The 23,758-nt window shown below is 40.0% G+C and overlaps 1 protein-coding gene across 11 annotated transcripts in view; it reads right to left on the bottom strand.

The window, feature by feature from the left end:
* The window catches only part of nhsl1b (NHS-like 1b), a 106,070-nt gene that overhangs the window by 6,427 nt on the left and 75,885 nt on the right, over positions 1 to 23,758 (bottom strand). For 8 of the 11 annotated variants that reach the window (XM_083562213.1, XM_083562212.1, XM_083562218.1 and 5 more), the window contains exons 2-6: positions 10,303 to 10,455; positions 7,783 to 7,907; positions 6,417 to 6,603; positions 5,041 to 5,172; positions 518 to 3,682 (exon numbers count right to left, since the gene is read on the bottom strand). In XM_083562213.1, the coding sequence (XP_083418339.1) occupies positions 518 to 3,682; positions 5,041 to 5,172; positions 6,417 to 6,603; positions 7,783 to 7,907; positions 10,303 to 10,455 (3,762 nt within the window). Of the gene's footprint in view, positions 1 to 517; positions 3,683 to 5,040; positions 5,173 to 6,416; positions 6,604 to 7,782; positions 7,908 to 10,302; positions 10,456 to 14,018; positions 14,185 to 23,758 lie in introns of those variants that run through there. The other 3 variants (XM_083562217.1, XM_083562222.1, XM_083562219.1) reach the window with 2 other exon arrangements.

Here is a 23,758-nt window from a genome sequence, read left to right as displayed (position 1 = left end):
GGGAGGAGGTATAATCCTTTGCCTCACTTCACCAGAATTACACAAACATAATGCTCACAACTGCACTGCCCTTGGCAGCTTCCAGAAAGGTGAAATTCGATTAAAGTAGTATTCCGTTTTTACCAAGTAATTCCTAACTCACTCACAAGCCCTCTATCTATCTATCTATCTATCTATCTATCTATCTATCTATCTATCTATCTATCTATCTATCTATCTATCTATCTATCTATCTATCTATCTATCTATCTATCTATCTATCTTAAAACTGATCATTCACCATATGACACAATTAACATTGTTCCTATAATTGAGCAGAGCTTGAGTGAATGTAAGCACTTGTCCTATATGCATTAAAATGACTTCTTAATGCTCTTCATCAAAAGTTAAGAAATGAATTTGTCAATGTCTAGAGATTCTCGCATTTAAAAAAGACCCGAGTACTGAAAAATGCATGACCCTGTCACCCAGTTTTACAAATGACCACTGAGAGCAAAATTAGAACATTTTCACTCACCATCATCTTTGAAGGAGACTGATCGTGCTGTATTGCTTAATGCATCTTCATCGTCTTCTCGCTCATCTTCCTCTTCTTCTTCTGAACTGTCCATTTCATCCTTAACAGTTTGAGATTCTTCCCGACTGAAGGGAATATGGGAGGCTTCTTCAGCCTGACTATCAGCTGGACTTTCACATGTGGAGCTCTCATTAGAAAATCTGTCATCCTTCTCTACCTCCTCATCAGACAGGGATTCCTGAACTTCTGGGTTAGGTGCACAAACAGTCACCTCTATTGGATTGTTTGAAAACGCTTGAAATGAAGAATCCTCCTCATTGGCCAGTATCTCCTTGTCATCTACAATAAGTTCAGATTTGACTGAGGAGACAAGGGGAAATTTGGGCTTTTTTGATAGCACAGGAGGTTTTTTCTTTGGTGTGGTGTTTTGTGATGTTTTCTCCTCCCTATCCATACAATTTACCTCAGCTTTACATTGTGTATTGCCCATGATGTCACTTGAGGGGTAATTATTCGCTTCATATGGCATTTCTTCACCCAACATTGTAGTATAAAGCGGTATCTCCGGTTGGTCTTTGGTAATTGTATTCTCTGTCGAAGGAGATTTTACTGTTTCATTTATTTCAGGAGTAGAGAAAGAAGTCAAAGGCAAAACAATCGGGTGCTCTAACTGTTTCAATTTCTCTGCCGTGTTCACCTTAGTAGAAATCTGTTCGGTTTCCACCTCTGGAGATTTGCTGCTGTCCTCACTATTCTCTGGTTGTTTGACTGACCGAAGCTGCACACTTTGGAGGGCAAAAGGTGTTATTAGTGGCATGGCCGATTTGCCAACCACTTCAGAGTGAACAGAAAGTGACTTTCTCTCAGAGTTCACTGGTTTAAGTCTATCTTTAATTCCCTTCAGGCTTGCAGATGATGGTATAATTGGAGTCAAGGTGGGCAAGGATGGGGGTGGTGGAGGAATATGAGCATTTACAGTGGAAGGAAACATGGGAGGTGGTGGAGGCAGTGGCAGGTGATGTGTAGAAGTAAAGGATTGATTATGTAACATGCTGTGGTCATTCAACACCTCTGGAGGAGGAGGAGGGGGAAATTCTGGAGAAGAATTTAAAGAGAGGGGGCTCAGGGATATTTCATGCTGTGGGGTGCTGGGTAAAGGAGGAGCAGGTGGAGGAGGAAAGGTTTGACTTGGAGGTGGAGGGAAAAGTTCAGGGGTGAGTGGTGAAAGTGACATGGATGTTTGAGGCAGTGGTGGAGGTGGAGGGGGGATGTTGTTCCTGACAGAATCTGAAGTGTTAGAGGATAATGATGTTGAAGAGGAGGAGATGGACATAGAGGAGAGCAAAGATGACTTCCTTTCAGGCACACGTGGCTTGGGCTTACACCCAGAAGGTGACATTGACCTCATGAAAGATGGAACAGGAGTACCGGCTGTTGGGGTGTTAGATTGACTTGAATATCCACTTGAAGGGGAGGTTAACCGATGTACCCTATCTGGTGAAGATGTGTTTACCTGAGGCTTTGCTGAAATATTCCCCTGTGCAGGGGGAAGGGATGTCTGCATATCATTATGGACATCCTGTCCAATTGTCATGCTAGCTGACTGTGCTCCATTAGACACTGAGTTAGTATGTGCTGGTGACTGTGCCTGATCACTATGCAGACGAGGGTAATCCATGTAATAGCCCCAGGACTCTGCGTAGTCAGAACGCAGGCTGCTTGTGTCACTGTGTGACGGTGTGACATGACAAATGGAATAAACATTAGCTACTCCTGCACCTGAGACACTGCTACTGCCTGCACTTAAGCTACTCTGGCTCCTAGGCCGCAACATCCAGGGGTCTTCATAGTCACTGCAAGGGCTTTGAGATGGTGAGGTCAAAGAACCTTTACCTTTCAATCCATTCTGAAGGGACTGCTGAAGTGTAGCGATCAGTGACTCGTTAAGAACTGATCCATTGGTAGTGTTAACAACATTATTTTTCTTAGGCTTACGCTGTAGTGAGTCTGTACGTGCTGGTGGTAGAGGTGGCTTCTTAGACTTGCGGAGGGAAATAGAACGGGATAGTGACTGATCACTGTATATGCTGCTACGGTCACCTGGCTGGCCTATGCACTCATACATGCTATGCCGTGCTGCTCTGCCTGCGAAGTTTTGTCCTTTTGGTCTTAGACCCGAGTCCAAATGCATGGAGGTGTAATAACCATCATTGTCCATGGAGTATAGTGAACTGGAGTCTGTACCTTTAGAGGAGCCCTCCAGGCTGTTGTAGAGATGATTGATAGGAGTGGAGCAGCTGGAGGTGAGTGGTCTTCTAGGCAACACATTCTCAGGGGTGTCATAAATCCACTGCTGATCTGCTGTTCCTGCAGCAATTGTACTGTGGCTGTTCAAGCTGCTATCTGACTGACCAGCTTCCTGCATGTCTGTGTCTCCTGTCTCAGCACTGGTGGCCACACTGGTTAAGCTTTCACCATTGACACTTGAGGATATCCTGAGAGGTCTTGCATGCAGTTGTTGCCCTGTGCTAGATGTAGATTGAAGGGCAATCACCTCAGCCGAACATGACAATGTTGCATTGGGGATGAGTGATGTTGAATATGCCGCACGAGGAGAAACCACACTGGCATTTCCCCAGTCTCCATATGATCCCCTCACATCCTGGGATTTTGGTCGGGTTAATGTGCTAGTCTTAGGGGCATTCCTCATGTGAACAGCAGACTCATCGACTTGGAGCTTTCCAATCTGCCGAAGTGCTTGAACAGCACCATCCTCTGTCCTATATGAAGTACTAGTGTTCAGTAGCTCTGCGTTCAAAGAAACCCGAGCACCCCGTGGCAAGCTGTGGAAGCGCTGGGGATCGCCACTAAATCGAGGAGCCATCACATGCACAGGAGATCCAGAGGAATGATCGTTTAGAACATTGGATATATTGTTTGCGGATGTTGACATGCCAGACATCTGAGCAGCAATTCCTTGGCCTCTCTGAGCTCGGATTCTCCTCACAGATGGTTGAACAATTTTTACATCCTCTGTCTGGCAGCCAGAATCCCTCACTTCAGAGCGCCTGAGAGTAGAACTCATACTGCCTGAACGTTCTAGTGTTGAAAATGGTCCAGGAATAAACATCGATTGTGGTCGGAGCTCCCCTCCTCGTCCTTTACCTGCAATAGAGCAAAAACAGGAATAAGAGACATTGAGGAGCAGTGCTTACAGCTGCTCCCTTTCCCTTTTCCTCCACTTTGCCCTTTCCTGACATCTGCTGTCAATCAGACTGAAGCCTGTCTATTAACAGCTCTAATTAATTTGATTTGCTACACCCATATCTGACATGTTAATAAAAGCTTTAATCACAACTGACAGCCCAGAGGCAGATTACTGTAATGTTGCCTAGTCCTGAAAGTGCATGAGTGTATATTCATCTGTCTCCGATCAGAACCAGAACCATGACCCCTAAATACGTGGCACAGTAACTCAAATAGCAGAATGCAAAATACAAAAATATTTTTTCAAACATTGTTCTTAACGGTAACTCCACCTATTGCTTGAACATAATGGTTAATATAACTTTATCTGCAAAACATAAATAAACATCGAAATGGGAATTTAACCAGATTCACTGTAAATTAAGAACCAGGATCGGGACATTGCTATACCCATTTCATTCTGCCCACAGGTTAGAAAAGCTAAAACTGATACCCTTCGCTGAGTACATGAGAAAATAACAAAGAGGTTTGGTAGTGAGGAAAGAAGTGGTATTTAATGCAGTAAATGTTGCATGTTCATAAATCTATACAAGTCTACGTGTACCCGTCTTGTTAAAATACTAGGTAAGTGCCTAGAAGCCTTTCTTCTTTGCTTCATGTTTCATGCCTAAAGGTTACTGGCTGAGCATCTCTTCCTATTTATTAGATAAATGAGGTGATCTGACAGACAAATTCTAAAAGGAGATTTAGGGTTAGCTGAGTCTCCAGTGCACTACATTACACAAGCAGTATGACATCAGCACTTCTGTGGTCAAGTATTTGATGTCGAAGGATACACATTCAGGATACAAGATTTGGTGCAAGCATGACTCAGGGAACAGAATGTCAACATATGAAATCAGGTGCTGAATGCAGAAACAGATATTAATGAGTGAACATTTCACATTTCAAGTAAAGTCATATTCTAATGAAGAATGCAGACTGTTTAGAGCAGAAGGATAAAAGCAAAACAAAACAAAAAAGGCAAAGCACTGAATGCTCTTTGCTTGTTGCATGAATGACATGTAAGAAGCACTACAGGGAGCTTGGACTAGGAAAAGGAAGCGGATGATCAAATCAGACTCTGATTTGATTGTTTTGAAACAGAACAAAAATTATAAATAAATTAAATTAAAAAAAATGGATTGCGCATGAGCAAAGATTATGAAGGACTAGCAAAAGGCACTGACAATGGCGTCACACTACACTACGAAGTCTAGATGATGGCAGGCGAGGCAGGAGCAGCAACAGTGGAAGCTGGCAGAGCCATACCATACCTAGTTCCTGCTGAAAGTTGTCAGGCAAACCTGATATAGTTTTTCTCCGTTTGACCTTCTTGGGCCGACGGGCCAGAGTGTCTGTGTTTATTAGGGAGCGACGGACGCTGGCCTGACGGTCAAAAGTCTCCCCTGGAGACCAGGTTATGAGAGGGCAGGTGTGGAGAGCAGACAGGCAGTTAGTGTCGAGCATGCATTTTTCATGCAGAGTATATGAAATATATGCGATAAATAAACACAACTCAAAAAAATTTAAAGAACCTAAGCATCCACTGTCACATGTAAAATGTGATGAGAAACTAAGGTACAAGACATGAAGCATTTCCGGGAATGGAATGAAATTATATCATGAACCACATTTCTTCTCTAAAAAGAAAAAAAAAAAAAGAAAAACAATTGCAAGAATTTAATTACAATATTATCTGTTGTTCATTTTCCACCTCTCTTAATAGAATTATGTGCACAATAATATAAAGACCATAAAACAATAAAAGGTATTTTCAAATAAGTTAATTATGGACTTTATAGGGATGCAAAGCATTTCAATAAAATCTACCTGAAACTCTTAAATCTAATTTAAATGATTACCATTAATGTCAAAATTTCTGATAAAACAAGCCTTTCATAAAGAATTCTTTCATCACAGGAAATCTCAGCAATCCATAAGTGGGTAAAAGATACAGAGCTAGAGATCTGCTTTCTTGTTTCTGATAATGGTTTCTGATTTCGTAAGTGATGAACTTAATTATATGGGTCTTCATCAACATGTAATTTGCATTATTTGCAAACGTATCTGTGCAATTACTGTATCTGCATTTGTTCTACTGTTCAGAAGATGTGGCATCATCTGCCACTTTCCACATATCTGTTTTAGCCCCTGATGTCTTTAAATGTTTTTCGTCCCGCAGTTAAGTGACCTTTTGATTTAATGACTGAAGAAATTCATAGGCAGCGATTTGTTCATCTCATCATCATTAAAGTGCTGTACTGCTGATGGAGCAGCATTTTCTTGGAGTCAGAGCAGCATTTTTTTGACACCCAGCAACAACTTTGTGTGTGTGTGTGTGTGTATATATGAATATGATGTGCACATGGCTGGATTAATGTTTGGCCGTTGACCTCATTCTGAAGATCAGAAAGAAGATGAGAGCTCAGATAACGAGATAAACTGCATGAAAAAGAGCAGTGTGGTAAACAGGAAGATGGGAAGACATTTATATGTTGGTTGGTTGGGGGGCAACAAAAAAGAAATGTGAATATTTTTTTAACCACAAACTTACTGTGATCTGATCCTGTGATATCAATTGATTACAGCCGAGGCCACAACTGTAATTACTGAGAAACCTATTCAGTAGATACAAGACTGCAGTTCTTACCTGTGACATTGATGGGGATGATGTCAGTCAGAATGGCCTGAGCTTGTTGTCTCATCTTTTCCTCAGGAGTCGGTAAGGGTGCGAAGCCGGACTCCTGACCGTCCATCGCAGCCCCCTCGGCTTTTAGTGCAGCGTGTGCCCTCATTGCACTGGAGCTCTTGTCCTCTTCTGCAGAAGAGGCATTCGACTGCAAGAAAAGTAAAAGGAAGAGGTAAGACTCAGTTGAAAGGTTTTAGACCAGATGAGGTGCAACTGAACTTCTAATGCAGATAAAGGATATAATAGAAATGGAGAGAATGAGCACTAGATGACTCCTGAATGACATTTTCCTCCTTTAACCAGGGCCAAGCACTCAGCTTCAGCCAGAGGCACTTTATGGTTCTCCTGACCTTTTGAAGGTCTATGAGTACACAGAGCCGTTTCATGGCCAATTTAACATGTGAACACAGAAAAGTCTGTGAAAACAGACACACACATAAATAGAGAAAACACTGGAAAAGTGAGAGACTGACTCTGTTTCAGCATTGTGGATCCTGAAAAAGAGCAGAACTATTAGCTGTGGATTTGTCACAACTCCAAACCTCCACTACAATATAAATCAGTGAGAAGCTTTGCTCACAAATCACTGGCAAAATCAGTGATAATGAGTGACAGTGAGAATAAATCTTAAATGTAGTTCAGTTGGAGGCAGAATAAGAGAAACAGAAATCCACAGTAAGGCAATTAATGCGTATGAATGAGTGCCACGGTGGCATAAGAAACAGGACCACCGTCAGGGGTTACATGGGAAAAGGAAATTGAGGAAGTTGAATCCCAATACAATCATTTTGGAAGAAATGCATCAAAGTGTAAACACCGAATCTGAAATACTTAGGCTTAGCAAAACACAATAATAATCTAATAATGTTTCTTACAGATGTCATTAATATAAAAATGAAAGCTGGCTACCCATCTGTATCCTCCCAATTAATTTTGCATCTACATGATCTCATTAAGGGCTCAGTAAATAAGAGTAATGCAATTTCTCTGCTCTCTGAGACTAACAGGTGTGGGGTGTCTCCAGAGGACCAGTGCTCACAAAACAGCAACACATGGCTGACTACACTCATAAAGCACAACGAGAGAGACAGAACAAAGGACAGTATGGAGGGTTTATGAAGCTGAGATTAGTCCACTTTAGGATGACCCACAGATATTCCACTCTGTCTATTTGCACCATCATATGCAGTCACCTTAGATCTTTATATTCAAGTCAGTGAAGTAGCAGTATGTGTACACGAAAATGATTATATGCCACAATGAAGATTACATACACTGTAAATACACACACTGTAAATATACAGCCTTGCATGAGCCAATGTATCACCTTATTATCAACATCATTCTCGTCCTCCACTTGGCTGCTGCGAGAGTAGGCTGAGGCCGAGAAGATGGGGCCCTGGGAGTAGTACTGTGAACTGCGGAAGCCATCCTTCCTCAGCTTATCACAATCTGCAAAAGAGCCACACAACTGCCTGTTTAGAACAAAGTGATCTGGGTTAAATTATTAGTGCGTAGTAAATCTTCTAAGGAAACTTTGTCATTTCTAGAGATGAGTGAGGTCTGTAAAAGTGTTCATTGAGCTCCCTCTAGTGGTCAGAACAGAACATCACTTATCTAAAAGTTCACAAAAAAGGATAAACAGAAAATATGTGGCGGGTTGGGGGGGGGGGGGGGGAGAGACACACACACACAAAAAAACACACAAAAAATGTAAATACATGTGAAGAACGTCTCCCGTCTACCCCTGTAAGCCGGTCTGTGTGTGAATCAAGCACTAGACTGTGGCCCTGCTTCATGCTGCTTGCTACAGATGGCAACCAAACGTCCCTTTGGGATACAGACAGATCTTGTTGAACACCCTCCCTTAGCCATGCAGATAAGTGTGTCTACACAAAATAACATGTTCAACACCTTCACAAGGCACAACTCTTTTCTATAATCAGCTTGCTGCTTCTGTATTTGTGAGCCATTCATCTGCCTGGTACTGTCAATGCTTCACAAGTCAGTGAGGCAATGGAAACAATGCTATTATTTTTCTACAAAAGCAGACAGGGGACGTCTCCCCGGACATGCTGATGCAGAGAGACTGTATTTAGTCACCTGAACATCATAAATTAAGTGGCAAACTCTTGAAATAACATAGCATGATCACATCTAATCCATTTTAAGCAAGATTGTGTGCTTGATTCAGTGATTTGTTTTATTCGTATTTTATGACAATCAAATAAATAATATTAAAATAATATTTATTGTACTGATTGAGTTCAAATCATGCTTGTTAAGTACAAAATGATATCTTTATACTATTCCTCTTACAACACAGCGATTTGCCAACAATCACTTTTTTATATTATTAAAGTGAGACCTTTTACATTTTATTCATTTATAATTGCATGTGATGTTGTGGAGGTCTTTACGTTTAAAAACCGCACCACTGACGAGTCTAAATGGTACTGTAGCTCAAAATGTTTTGAACAATTTATTAGGTGTCGCTGATGATAACAGGCTGTTAATATTACCAGTCATCATCTCTGTTCTACTAAATCTACTGTATTGTTTGACAGTAAGTTCCACAGTAACAATGAGCTAGCATAACTGCTAATCGGAGTAAAGAGAAAAAACCATGAAAACACCTGTGACTGAGTGGTATGTCAGTTTCAGACGAAGCCACACCATTCCTCTCCAAGCGACATGTGCAAAACTTCCAGATGCTTCGTGGTTTCTTTGTGTGTCTTAACTGGCAGGTAAAATTCAACCAAATATACTGAAACTCAACAGGCCTTCGATTTACAACTAAACTTGTAAACTGGCCTGCTCAGTGTTTGTTCCTGCCTCATGATACATGACTCACACCGTTAAAATCCCCCTTTAACAAAAACCTGCCTTCAGCTCTAAACGAACAAGAGAAACAAAATCTAACAAAGAGCCACAAGAAATGTGTAGAAAGCAGCACAAAGAGTGTTTCTTTTATATGTGTGTGTTCATAATATTAAAAGAGGGCTAAAGCAGGGGGAGAAGCAACATGAGCAGGTAAAAGAGAATAGGGGTAATATACACAACCAGGTAATCTGATACATGAAACCCCCCTATTCATGAGACCCTTTGTCTTCCCCTGAAAACACACACACACACACACACACACACACACACACACACACACACACACACACAGAGATAGCCAACTTTTTCCTTTTCATCCTCCTACAGTAGGATTGAGCTCTTTTTCTTTACTCAGTGAGATGTGTGTGTGTGTGTGTGTGTGTGTGTTAGTAATTTAGATGTCTCATCATACCACTTCCTTCTCCAAACTCTGTGTCACTGCAAGTTTATGTAAACACTTGCTACTGTATAATGAAACAGGCAGCACACTGAGCAGCTGCTCCACACTCGGCTCACATTACCTCTACTGACTCAGGATCGGATCCAGCTTACTCATCCCTTTAATCATGGGGATCACCTGACCTGACGTCAGACCTCCTACACACCAAAACACAAGTGTGTAAGTGCACGGTTGACTCGCGGCCAGTGGATTTTGTGCGTGTCCACATGCTGCACCACAACACTCTGATGCTCCTCATGCTGAATAATACATTTCGTGAAGCAACACAGCAAATTGTACACAAAAGGCTTTTTGGGGAAGACCTACTATAAATGTGCAGCAAGTCAACTTAATATTCAGATCAGGTTTACACCACGGGCAATTTAGATATTTGTTCAAGGTGGGATGAAACTAGAAAACCTAAATGAACCCCAGATAGATTGCAAAAGAGCAGGGGAACTTCCACACAGACAATTCATTTTAGGTATCAATTCAGCCAAAGAAGTTTTGGTGTTACTATCTCACCTCTGAGTGCTGTTTTGAGGTTGACTTTAGCTTGTCGGTGCAGTTCTTCCACACAGGCTGGTCTGGATGCAGGCAGGAACACATTCTCTTGCTGGTGCCACGGTGCCGTGTAGTGAACTGTCCACTTACTCTCCTCGTCCAGATTTGACACAGCTGCAAGCAAAACACAAATTTATTGATGAGAAAGCAAAACCTTGGAGATTTTATCTTTGAGAAGAAAAATGTCCTTAAAAAGAATAATGGGAAAAGGTTTGAGGTCACCCAAAATATTTTCAATATACAGTAATAATTTGTTAATCATTTAACAATAATAATAGATAATACAAGCACCTACATGTGTACAGATCTACAAATCACACTGTATTACACTATTACACCCTTGCAATAACACGTCTTTAAATGGCCTGGGTGTGGACTAGTCTGTCTCACGACAAGCCAAACACCGAAACACAGCAGGCAGTAATAAAGTCTAGAAACGGTACGACCAAATGCTGCTCTCATTGTCCATATGTGAACTCGGGATAACTTACAGCTACAGCGTTTCCACTCTTTGCTGTAAAACCCACTTTCTCTTTTGGCTTCATGCAACACCACGCCTTTTGAGCAGAAGATCCCTGAACAACTTGTCCTGCGGTGTTTTAATCACAGAGAAGTGTGTTAAAGCTGCAAATGGGCTGTTAAGAGCAGCTGGGGGGCGAATGTTTCAGGGAAGAACCCTGCCGTGTACACACACACAAACTCAAGCCTAAAGACCGATTGCAGTAGAAACATGAGGTTCTGGACAAGTGTGAGAGGAAAAAGGAGTTCAGTAAACAGTAGGAGGTGTGTGTGGGGGTCACAGGTGTCAACCAGTCGTTAAGAAGCCGAAGAGTCATCGGTTAAGGGAGCTGCTGGACTGCTGAATTGTATGCAGTTGGTAATTGAGCTCATTTACAGTACACAGGAACGATAAAGTAAAACAGGCGCTTTTGTGAGCAACCACTAAACGCTGATCAGTGGCTACTGCAAACCGCGTACGGGTTCAGGGACCTTTCATGAAGGTGTGGTAAATCAAAACACCTTCAAATGATTGTGTGTCAGAAACAAAGGAAATAAAACAGCAGTGAGGAAGCAGCCTATATACTACTAACTATTATTATGTAATGTAAATTAGTTTCAAACTATTTGTACTAGTCAGTTTTGTTTTGCCAATTATGGTTCAATCAAAATGTACTTACTGACCCACTTGTAGACTTTTTAAAACCTTGTAATTACATACATTATTTTTCTACACTAGGGTTGATCAATTCTACAATATACACATAAAATGATCTGGGATATAAAATAAAGAGAGCAATGCGATAATAATGAAAATATTTTCGATATTCATACATTTTATATACTTTCACAACATACAATATACACCCAAATAGTTTGCGCTGTGGCTACAATGCAGCAGGAACCTACGATCATTATTTTTTGTATGAATTCATAGATTTATGTGAAAATAATGGCGATGTAAAAAAGTTGTTTATTCAGATCAGTTACCTGTTACTGTGTCTCCAAACCGTAAGAATTTTATAGTAAGAAAATAAGCAGCAAGTACCACAGAGAGGCAGCATTTTGAATTATATTCTGAATTTGAGTTAAAATAGTGAGAAAATAGTGAGAAGCACAAATAAATTTTTAATTTGTGATAATATTAGAAACTGTAATAAAAGATTCTAATACATATACACTATATGGACAACATTACTGACTTTTCCAGGAAATAGTGGTTCTTTCACAAACTGTTACCTGGCACACAATTGTATAAAATGTATTTAAATGAAGTAGCATTTTCCCTTCCCTTGAACTAGAAGACCCAAAGAAGACCCTGTTTCAGCATGACAATACCCCTGTGCGCAATACCAGCTCCACGTACATATGATTGACATGGGTTGGAGTGAAGATCTTGAGTGGCCTGCTTCAGAGATTTGACCTCAACCTTACTGAACATCTTTGATGAATGTGAACGCTGACTGCACCCCAGGCTCTCTCATCCTACATCAGTACCTGACTTTACTAACACCACTGTGGCTAAATGAGCACAAATCTTAACAAGCACAACACACACACACACACACACACACACACACACACACACACACACACACACACACACACACACACACACACAAGATTATAGGAAAGCTGACAATATAAAAGAAAGCAAAAAGCAGTTTGTGGTATTTAAACTCACTGATATCTTTTGAAATGATTTACGTGCACATTTAAAACTCCAATCCTGGGCTTCCTGTGATCCCACAGTGTGTGTGTGAGTGTGTGTGTTGAGTGGTCAGCTAAATGTGTGAACAGCTAAGCATGATAATTATCAACAGCAGCTGGTTTTGTCATCATAGTGCTGCACACACACACACACACACACACACACTCATACAAAAAGAGCTTTTTAAACACTTAACAAACCCACACAGATTCTAATAAGTGCACTCAAACATGAAGCACACATACATACACACAACCTGTTGAAAGAGCATCATAGTCTTTGATATGCCCAAAAATAAATATCAAAGCATCAGCCACAACACAGTCAGGACAGGGTGAGCAACATGTATGTGCATGTGTGTGTGCGTGTGTGTGTGTGTGTGTGTGTGTGTGTGTGTGTGTGTGTGTGTGTGTGTGTGTGTGTGTGTGTGTGTGAGAGAGAGTTTGTTGAGATCAAAGCTTCTAGACTGACAGGTATACAAGACTATAAAGACATAGAGCTCATTAACACAATGCTGCTTTTATTTGATGATTAAAAAAAAAAGTTTTATTCAGGTTTCTGAGCATTGAGGTTAGTTTATGTACAGAGTCGAACGCACAAGTCGGCACAAAGTCCTCGCAAAAATACAAAAATCCACAAATGTGAGCTGAGTGCAGGAGCTATAAGGAGAGCTGGCCGTCACAGCAGCACACAAAACCTGCATTGTCCTAAACATCAATCTCCACATCAGTCTGAGCTCAGAGCTCCCAAAGTCCATTCAGCAGCCTGATAATCCTTCAGCGCTCAAGCACACACACCCAAACACGCACACACACACACACACACACACGCTTTTGTGCTCAGCAATCTATTGAATCCACCAGTCATGTAATTGGAAATTATTGACAAAAACAAAATCAGATCAATAGTATAATTTAAAATCTAGAGTTGTTTCGCCCTCGTGTAAGCCGTATGCTTCCAAGATACAAATTTCGCTCACACATATATACGCATGCCAGTGTAGAGAAACTGCAATCACAATACATGATGTTCTGCTGAGGCTTAAAAACACCTTCTTCCAAAATACATTATCGAAAACCACAGCAGAAAGTACAAAGAAAGTGTAAAAATCCATCCCATCAGCTACCAGAACTTGAACAGTCAACCCCAGCGGAGGTCAGAAGTGTCGTAAAAGCAAAAGGTGAAAGCAGAGATCATTTCAGAACTGTGTTTTGTGAGGTCCTTTTAGTTTTGCATTGCAGCCGTGTTGTGTATGTCTATAACACAGCGCTTTTGTAAACTACAGATGCTGGTGACAGTTAGTCAACCCCATGGAGAGTAGAGTAAAGACACACATACACACACACACACACACACACACACACACACACACACACACACACACACACACACACACACACACATGCAGATAATATCCTCAAGGGACCACAAGTAAGTACCAGAGTTCTAATAATAACGAGCATCTTACCCTTCTTTTTAAAGTATTTAATTAAAAACTTGAGCGAAGTCCCGATGAATACCATTATTCCAGTGTGTGTGTGTGTGTGTGTGTGTGTGTGTGTGATTGCCACTTCTCCCTAGTTAGCAAGAAATCCGGAGAAGTGAAGCTGCCTCATCCCCTTCGAACTCCGTGTCTACTACTCTCCATCACATCACAGTCCACAGGCACATCCACAGCCCCTCCTACCAACACACACACACACACACACACACACACACACACACACACACACACACACACACACACACACACACACACACACACACACACACACACACACACACACACACACACACACACACACAGCCCAACCTTGGGAAACACTCCCACCTCCCTTCCATACACACCCTGGGGGCTCAGGGTGCAGTTCTTCTTTTCATCTGTGCTTTGGTAACCAGGGAACTCTCTCTACTGATGTGCTTGTGTGTGTGTGTGTGTGTGTGTGTGTGTGTGTGTGTGTGTGTTACGATTAATTCTTCTAATGTACCTTCAGAGATTCCTCTCTTTTATCTACAGTTGTAAAGCCAATAAAATATTCAGAAGTTCATCAGCAGCCATGCATGTGTGTCCTCAAAAGGAGAAATGTGAATTTAAAAGCTGTCCGATATTTGGGGTTAAAATAATTAATTATTTACTTGATGCTATTTATTGCATACTTAAAAATATCGATATGCTAACTAATTTGTAAAAATGTCTATATGCTAATCAAAGGAAAAATTAATAAATGAATAAATAAATACATACAATAGCAAAGTAAGTGTGAGATCACATGTAATCAATATATAAAGAAAAGATATATATAAATGATTTACTTTTTTCTGTTTTTTATTTCCATCCTTCACGAACACAGAGTATGAAAGATTGCAATCGGTTTTTTCTCTATTTCTGTAAGTAGAATATAACGGATGCTTAATATTTAGATGGGTTTAAGTTTTAATAAAATAAAATAAAACGAACACATATATATATATATATATATATATATATATATATATATATATATATATATATATATATATATATATATATATATAGCTATCCAGGATAATGCTAGTAAATTATGGCGTGCCACAAGGGTCAGTTCTAGGACCCCTGCTTTTTACAATATACATGCTTCCATTAGGAAATATTATTAGAAGGCATGGAATTAGCTTCCATTGTTATGCTGATGATACCCAGCTATATATTTCATCCAAACCAGGCGATACAGCTCAATTAGCTCGCATAACTGAGTGTGTTGAAGAAATAAGAGATTGGATGACCCATAACTTTCTGCTATTAAATTCTGATAAAACGGAGATTTTGCTCATCGGCCCAAAAAATAGTACACAGAAGCTCCAGCATCTCAGCCTGCATTTAGACGGTTGTTCTGTAACCACTAGTTCAACGGTAAAAGACCTGGGAGTTATTTTAGACAGCAACTTATCTTTCAAAAATCACATCAATCAAGTTACAAAAACAGCCTTCTTTCACCTTAGAAATATTTCTAAGCTAAGAAATATGTTATCTATATCTGATGCAGAGAAGCTCGTCCATGCGTTTATGACCTCTAGAATAGACTACTGTAATGCATTACTAGGTGGATGTCCTGCATCAATAATAAACAAGCTTCAGTTAGTTCAGAATGCCACAGCAAGAGTTCTTACTAGGTCAAGAAAATACGATCATATAACCCCAATCTTATCGTCCCTACATTGGCTTCCTATTAAGTTTCGAATAGACTACAAACTACTGCTACTCACTTATAAAGCACTAAATGGTTTGGCTCCCATGTATCTATCCAGTCTTTTAACACGCTACAATCCGTCACGCTCCCTGAGATCTCAAAACTCTGGGCTTCTAGTAGTTCCTAGAATAGCAAAGTCCACTAAAGGCGGTAGAGCATTTTCACATTTAGCTCCTAAACTCTGGAATAGTCTTCCTGACAGTGTTCGGGGTTCAGATACACTCTCCCAGTTTAAGTGTAGATTAAAAACATATCTTTTTAGCAAAGCCTACACATAACACACATCACACACATCACATCACAACCTTGTGCTTCAGAATATATGATTACATGCACATTATCAACTTGTGCTGTTAATATCATGAACAGCAGCTACGCTAATTCCTCTCCACTGCTTCTCTTTCTCTCCCCATCCCGAGGCATCCTGAGTTTTGGCCAGCTCCATCCAGTCACGTCCCACCTCGTGAAGATTATGGAGCTATGGATGATCATGGAAAAGTAGATGCCGAGTGTTTAAAGGCCCTGGCATGGAGAAGCTGATGCTGGATCTATGATGATCACAAATTGTTCTGTATTGTTGAAAGATTTATGACAAAACTCTTGATGTCACCCATATGAGGATGGGTTCCCCTTTGAGTCTGGTTCCTCTCAAGGTTTCTTCCTCATATCATCTAAGGGAGTTTTTCCTTGCCACTGTCGCCACGGCTTGCTCATCAGGGACAAACGCACACCATTCACCTTCACTGTTGTTTTCTGTAAAGCTGCTTTGAGACAATGTCTGTTGTGAAAAGCGCTATACAAATAAACTTGACTTGACTTGACTATGTGTGTGTATGTGTGTGTGTGTGTGTGTGTGTGTGTGTGTGTGTGTGTTTATAATATTTAGCTGGTCTTGCTTTATTAAAGTATAAAAAGGCCAGAAGGATTCCTCTGGGTTCCTGAGGTCAGAATTAGATGTTGTTGAAGCACAGCATTGATTAGTTGAATAAATAATAATGTTAATAGAAGGTCCTCACAATGATACTCAGACAAATGTGTGTTTTGGCACATGTAGGCTTTACTCTATGACAGACGGTGAGGTTCTCCTACTGATAAGCCAGCTTGCTTCAGTGGCACGTGGCCATTGAATCTATACCTTTAATCTATATATTATATTTTGTCTATCAAACACAAATTTCCATCTCTCTCTCTCTTACTCTCTCCACACACACACACACACACACACACACACACACACACACACACACACACACACACACACACACACACACACACACACACACTCTTCTTAAACACCCCCTGAATAATGCAGACATTCACGGTGCCCCTGTTTCTTTTGATTGCGAAGGAGCAGGCTGGTGGGGGTTGGGGCTGAGAGGGTATGTGCAGGAGGATGTGAATGGCAGGAGGGGCTGATCGGAGCCTCAATCTGGATGTGAATGGAGCTGCAAATGATGGTTGAATTAGAGCCAACAAGAAGGACACCCTTCCCCCAACACATCACATCACCCGCACCCACACATCCCCTGTCTGCCTCGCTGGCTTCGGCCTCTGTAGACAGAAGGCTTCTTTACTTTCCTGGCATTTACCAAGTGCAATTGAAGTAATGTGGAGAAAAGTGTGTCAGTGGGTGAGAGAGTCTGCATACGCTTCCTTTCATCTTAACGCCAGACTTGGACAGAGACGCTTTTAACTCTGAACATGTCCACGCTCGACTCTATGCCACGGGCTCAGTTGTGATCTTTCTGTTGTTACTAAAACTTACATCCAAAAGCCCTTGCTTCCTTTGATTAATGTAGAAATTTGGTTGTTGTTGTTTTTTTTTTTTTTACTGTTTTCTGGCACGTGTATGCCATTCATTCCCTCTGTAATTAACACGCTATTGTTCTTTGCTCATGCCATCATGGCCTCAAAGTGTAGTATTAGACGTGATTACTGTGTATTTATGTTTAAGCCCGCCTCTGTCTGTCTGACTCTGTGTGTGTGTGTGTGTGTGTGTGTGTGTGTGTGTGTGTGTGTGTGTGTGTGTGTGTGTGTGTGTGTGTGTGTCTGTCTACAGGAGCAGACAGTTTCCGACAAAAATTAGACATTGATTAAAAGGTTCATAAAGTCATTAATTGTTTTTGGAACATTTTATAAATAAGCAATAGGCAAGTCTTATACACAGGTACTGCAATCTAATACCAAAAAGGAATTTAGACTAGTTCCTTTATCCCTTTTCACACTTTATATGGACCACTTTTTTTTCTAACATATGATTCACTCAAACACACACAGCTCTCTGTACAACATGAACAAAAGTTTGTGGACACCTGACCATAAGACTCTGTGTGCTTTTTAAACATATATATTCTTTCCCTTGCTGTTCTTTCCCTTGTTCCCTTTTCCCTCTAAAATATATAAATTTAATATGTACTGATTCGATCTCTTTCTTTTTATTTCCTGGTCATTAGCACTGCTGTGTTCAGGCAGCAGTGACAAAGACAGAAGTTTGTGCATGTGTGAAAACATTAGAGCATGTGCTGGCATACAGAGACGAATTTAAGGACAGGTGCTTGTGTTATTTCACTGTAAAACCAACAGGAAAGAGAATGTTGACTAAAAACATATGGCACATAAAAACAAATGGTGCTAATACATTTAGCAGTGTTGCAATGGACTTTCTGGCTTTCAAATTTCAGATCTACCTCAGATACGGATTATAGCTGGTAAAGGACATAGAGATTAAATTCCATTTGCCCTGCATGTTTTTTTTCGTTGCTACAATTTGGGTGCCAAATCCCACCCGGCAGCCAGCTCACCCCGCTACCAAACAGCTACCAATCACCAAGGGTAAGAGCTAATGTGTGCTCCTGCTGGGCTAACTGATTGCATCTTTTTAGCTGCTGCAGTAAAACACCCTTGGGTCTGCCGTCTTCTGCATACTTGAGATGTGAATCAGTAGCTATCCTTGCTGTTGCTAATAGGGTAGAAAGAGAGACAGAGTATGCAATCAATCGAACGTGTGATCACCTGATGACAGAGACAACATTCTTTTATCATTCTCTGCATATTACTTAAGAAAAATATAAATGGAGACCTGAACATTTGAGCTCGCAATCTCATGCAAAAATGTTTGTGATGAACAAAAGATATTTTGAGTGCACTTGTTAGCGTCATCTTATGATAAATCGCCTGTTGTATTCCTTAACCGTATGTTGCTTTGGACAAAAAAATTTTATGAAAGCAATGAATAAATGTAAATGTCTCAAACAATTAAAATAATACAGTGTAATACACCAACATCAAATACAGATTGATTTAACGGTTTGACTTGAAATGAAGTGTTTGGGTGTATTTCAGGAACTCAGTCACACCTTGTAAATATTAAACAACTGGAAGATAATACTAGTAGTAAAAGTTCAATCTCAGGGTTAAAAATATATATGTTTCCTATACTTTTACAGTTTTTTTCTTCTGAATAATATATATTCATTACAAAAAAATTCAAATAAAAGATAAAGAATTAGCAATAAACATAATTCAGACGCATAACTTCATATCCATTTTATTCACATTACTCTGAGGGAAATATGTTGCTGTACAGCGTGAGGACTGTTGAGGAACCGAGTGTGTTCATGTCTTTAAAAAAAAGTCCTAATGACTTGTCCATAGGGCTGCTTTCCCACGCAGCTTTGACACAGGTTCACATGACTCTCACAAATGACAGCTAAAGCAACACCCAGCCAGCAACACCATATGCGATGCACTTGCTTTATAGGATACTAAAACTCTGTATGGCACCGAACTCCTCCTTCTTGTATCTCTTTCATTCTTTCTAACCGTTTCTTGAAGCTAGAAGTGTCGTTCCATGTTCACAATAGCCTCCTTCTTTTGTAAAACTGAAAGAATCGCAGGACCAGAAAAAGAGAGAGAGACAGAAAGAGCAGAAAATGCAAGTAAAAGAAAGTAGAAAGATTAAAAACGGCATTTATTCTGCACGTATTCCACTGCATTTATTCTATTTATTCTTTCTTGTTTGGTGCTGACGCAATCTGAGCAGACAAGTGAGAGTGAATGTGGCTGAAAGTACCTGTCAATGTGTACATGGGAATGTGAATGTAAACTCGCTGAGAAAAAGCTGTGGGTGCATTTAACTTGTATTTTAGGAATCTCGTCCTGCGAGTTTGTTCAGCATCTGCTGCATTGTGTGTATGGGAATGACAATAGCTCTGGGCCGAATAAAAGGCCTGGGCCTCCTGCGAAGGCATTCATCGCTATTCTGTGTTGAGTGAGAATCTTTAGAGCATGAGCATGGCTTAAAGACTTGACCGTAAAACACCCCGAGAAGTATGAATTTACACACACTGGCAAAAACACACCAGGTGCTGCGGAAACAAGGACAGCGAGGGAAAAAAACAAGCTATCCGACATGTATGGCACAATAAGGAGGAAGGTGTGGTGTTGAGAGAGACAGGAAAGAAACAAAGTCACTTTGAAGTGAAATCTCTGAAAGTGCCACACCTATGAGTAAAAACAAAGAGAAGGAAAGGTATTTAGGGACGAAAAGGAAAAGAGGACAAAAGAACAGAGAAGGAGCACCTGCACTCTGAAATTCTTATAGCCTTCGTTTTTAGCTCAGTAAGGTCAGAGTGTACCCAGTCACACCTCCAAAAGTCATGCTGGTTCTTGTGGATGTGTGTTCAGATATAATCAGTGTCCTTTTGTTAAAAGGAATTTAGTTTAACATCAACAATCAGCTAGAAAATACCAGCATTGGCTCTCATTAGTCACAAAACTAATGACCATGTAATGAGCAAAATGCATCCTTTTCTACAAACGACCTGGTCACTGTGTCTCTATCATTAGATTCATGGTGTGGAGTAACTAAAGAGATTAAATCCTCACTTTTGTTTTTTCAGTGTTGGGCAGAGTTTAGGGCCACTGAGTTCTGTTGACTCCATTGTGTGTGTGTGTGAGGAGTTTATCACCTAATCCTTTTGTTCCCCAGAAACACACGGACAGTTTTTCTTTCTTTTTCTTTCTACTTTATGGTTAATTTTAAACATTAATTTGTGTACAACCATTAAGCATATTTAAAATTGCGTATAATTACCTCATACAAAAAATTATTTTGCAAAGTGTAACATAAAAGGGGGAGGGGGTTATAAATAACCATATACATCCAGGGTAAGAACATGTGTCGTATTCAATTCCATTCAAAATAACCCAATATTCACATAAACTTATATATACATATATTACTACATTATTTTCATAGATTTATCTATAAACATCCAAAATCTTTCTGATACATATTCAACCCATTTCTTCCTTTTTCTTCCTTCTTTAAATTAACAAAAAAAGTAACCTTTTCCATCATTTTTTCTTGTTTAAGAGCCAAATCGGTATGGCATCAGATGTGCAACATTATTTTGCTATACAAAGATGATTCTTGCATCTATTTAGTTTGCTGGAAATGGCAGCAATTGAATCAGCAACTGTTTTAACCCTTGACGATACAGCTGCAATATTTTTGCAACTTGCTTTTAAATACTGTAATAGAGAGTGTGTTAGAGAAGTAATGTGCAGGCAGGGTGGAGTGGGTGGAGAACAGTGGCAGGAGTGTGGTGAGACCTGCGATGTTGTATGGATTAGAGACAGTGGCATTGAGTAAAAGACAGGAGACAGAACCAGCCTCTATACATCCCTACAAGCCTCTACAGCAAGAGATACTGTGTGCATCGTGACAGAGCATTGTCGCCATTGTGTACATCTCCTCTCCTAGAATCCACAGAATGATCACTTAATCATCCCCAGAGGGACATTGGGATCGTTGTTAACTTAAATGTGATAATTAGTGTGAAAAATCTACCAATCAGAAACATGCACATCGATAAAGAGCCTTTTTAAAAAATACATTTACAGACTATTACTTATCTACAGCTATAAAAGTAATAAATAAATCTGAGTTTATTGTATAGCTGAGAGACAGATATGAAAGACAGGGGTAGCACTGAGGGACTACACTGCATCACATGAGCTGAGAGGCCGGTGAATTAGACTAAGTGTCTCGCTCAAGGACATACGACTAGTTATCCAACTGGGACCTGAACTCTTGACAGCAACGACATGTGCGTGTGTGTGTGTGTGTGTGTGTGTGTGTGTGTGTGTGTGTGTGTGTGTGTACTTCCTCTTTCTTCAAGACAACTGCTAATGACATATCCATATATGACATGACTGTAGCATTTAGCACATGCAATCATAAATGCAACACCATCTTTTTTTTGTTTGTTTGTTTTAAACCAAGTCCTTTACTCCACCTGTTTCTTGTCCTTAATTTCGCAACTGTATTCTTCTAGACCACTAGCTTGTATGCTTTTCTCTGATTAATAAATACAATAGTACCATAATATTTTTTTAGACAAGGTTACAATACCATGAAACTTTAACATGTTTAGTGGTCATATGGTCAACAGAGAAGATTGGGTTACAGCCATGAGCCAACACTAACTACATTCACATAAAGCCCACAGTTAACGGTTTACCAGCCAACTAAAGGTGTTTCGAGACCTGCTCTGCCAAAAATTCTGATTAGAAGAGGGACGTAATCCTTTTAGAAATAGGGTTAAACAGATCAATAATTTACCTTTCAATTCATTAAGCATTTTAACTTGATTCCTTGGAGCAAAACCATGTTCCTGCAAATAGCAACCAAAAAAAAAAAAAAAGGACTACTTCAATTAAACAGGACCAAAAAAAAAAGAAAAAATCATGAGACTGGAAATTTCCCTTCCGGCAGATTGCACCAGAGTCACGGCTGCTGTGGAAACACCATGACACCAGGATATCCCATGAGGAAGGGATCATCAACAAACACACACACACACACACAGAGCTAAGCGTATGTGATATTCATGACAGTGCACAGGATAGAATGATCTTGCTGTCTCTAGAGTGCTCATTGGTGCGTATAAGCTCCACACACATGTAGACAGGCATAGCTTTAATGGTGAAGATCTGCAGGGGAGATGCTATGCCAACACTACAAACCAAACTAAATGGCATATTAAAGACTTTTAATGGTTTAGAAAACCTCATTCACAATGTAAACTGACCAGAGTTTTGATTTATGTTCATTTTATGCTATTTCTACAGCAGCTTTATTCAAACCTACAATTTCACCAGAGTCTCTTTCATTATCAAGTGTTTAGGGTAAATCACTGAGAGAATTTGGGGCTTGAGTTTTACTCGAATCGCTCCTTTAAAATAAATACTTTCGAAAAACTGTATGATAAAAGCTCTTACTCTCTTTACTGCCTCTTTAGCCCACATACTGAGGCATTTCAGACTGGATGTATTACATAGAAATAAACATACAGCAACAGAAACAAAGCAAAAGCTTGATCCAGATCTGATAACTTTCATTTGTTTCCTAATAGCTCCCAGAGGAGTGTCACAAATTCACTGTTCAAATAAAACAATTAAAAGCCTTCATTGTTGCCAGTTCCTGTATTATGCATTAAATACAGAGTGCAATTGTGTGCAGGTGATAAGTACACAAAGAGCTCGTGGTGCTGCAGGTAATAAATCGCTGGCCTAACAACAAGCATTGTAAATGATTTTCATTCATATTTTTATATACAATTTTGTAAAAGTGGCCTAAATCCTGGAGACTTGTATGCACTTACATAAACCTTGTATATTCTAGTGTATATTTGCACACAATACAATAAAACAACGGGTTGAATAAAACAATTGTAGAAGTCTGATTCGTTTTCCCTTAAACCTCTATTATATTCAAGAAATATTGCTTCATCCTGTCAAAACACACCACCATCTGTTCCCAATGCTGCCAGAGAAATAATACAAAATCTATAGTGTACAAGCACATTTTGATGAATCTATATTCAGTGCGCAAGGGATCCAAGCATAATAAAATCAGACATTTAGCTGTGTATAGAGAGAAATACAATTTGTAGTGAAAATGTGGTTCCAACGT

This window comes from Silurus aristotelis, assembly GCF_946808225.1.
Source record: "Silurus aristotelis genome assembly, chromosome: 15".
NCBI classification, from domain to species: Eukaryota; Metazoa; Chordata; class Actinopteri; order Siluriformes; family Siluridae; genus Silurus; species Silurus aristotelis.
Note: the sequence above shows the minus strand (reverse complement) of the source record. Positions and strands in the feature narration are given on the sequence as shown.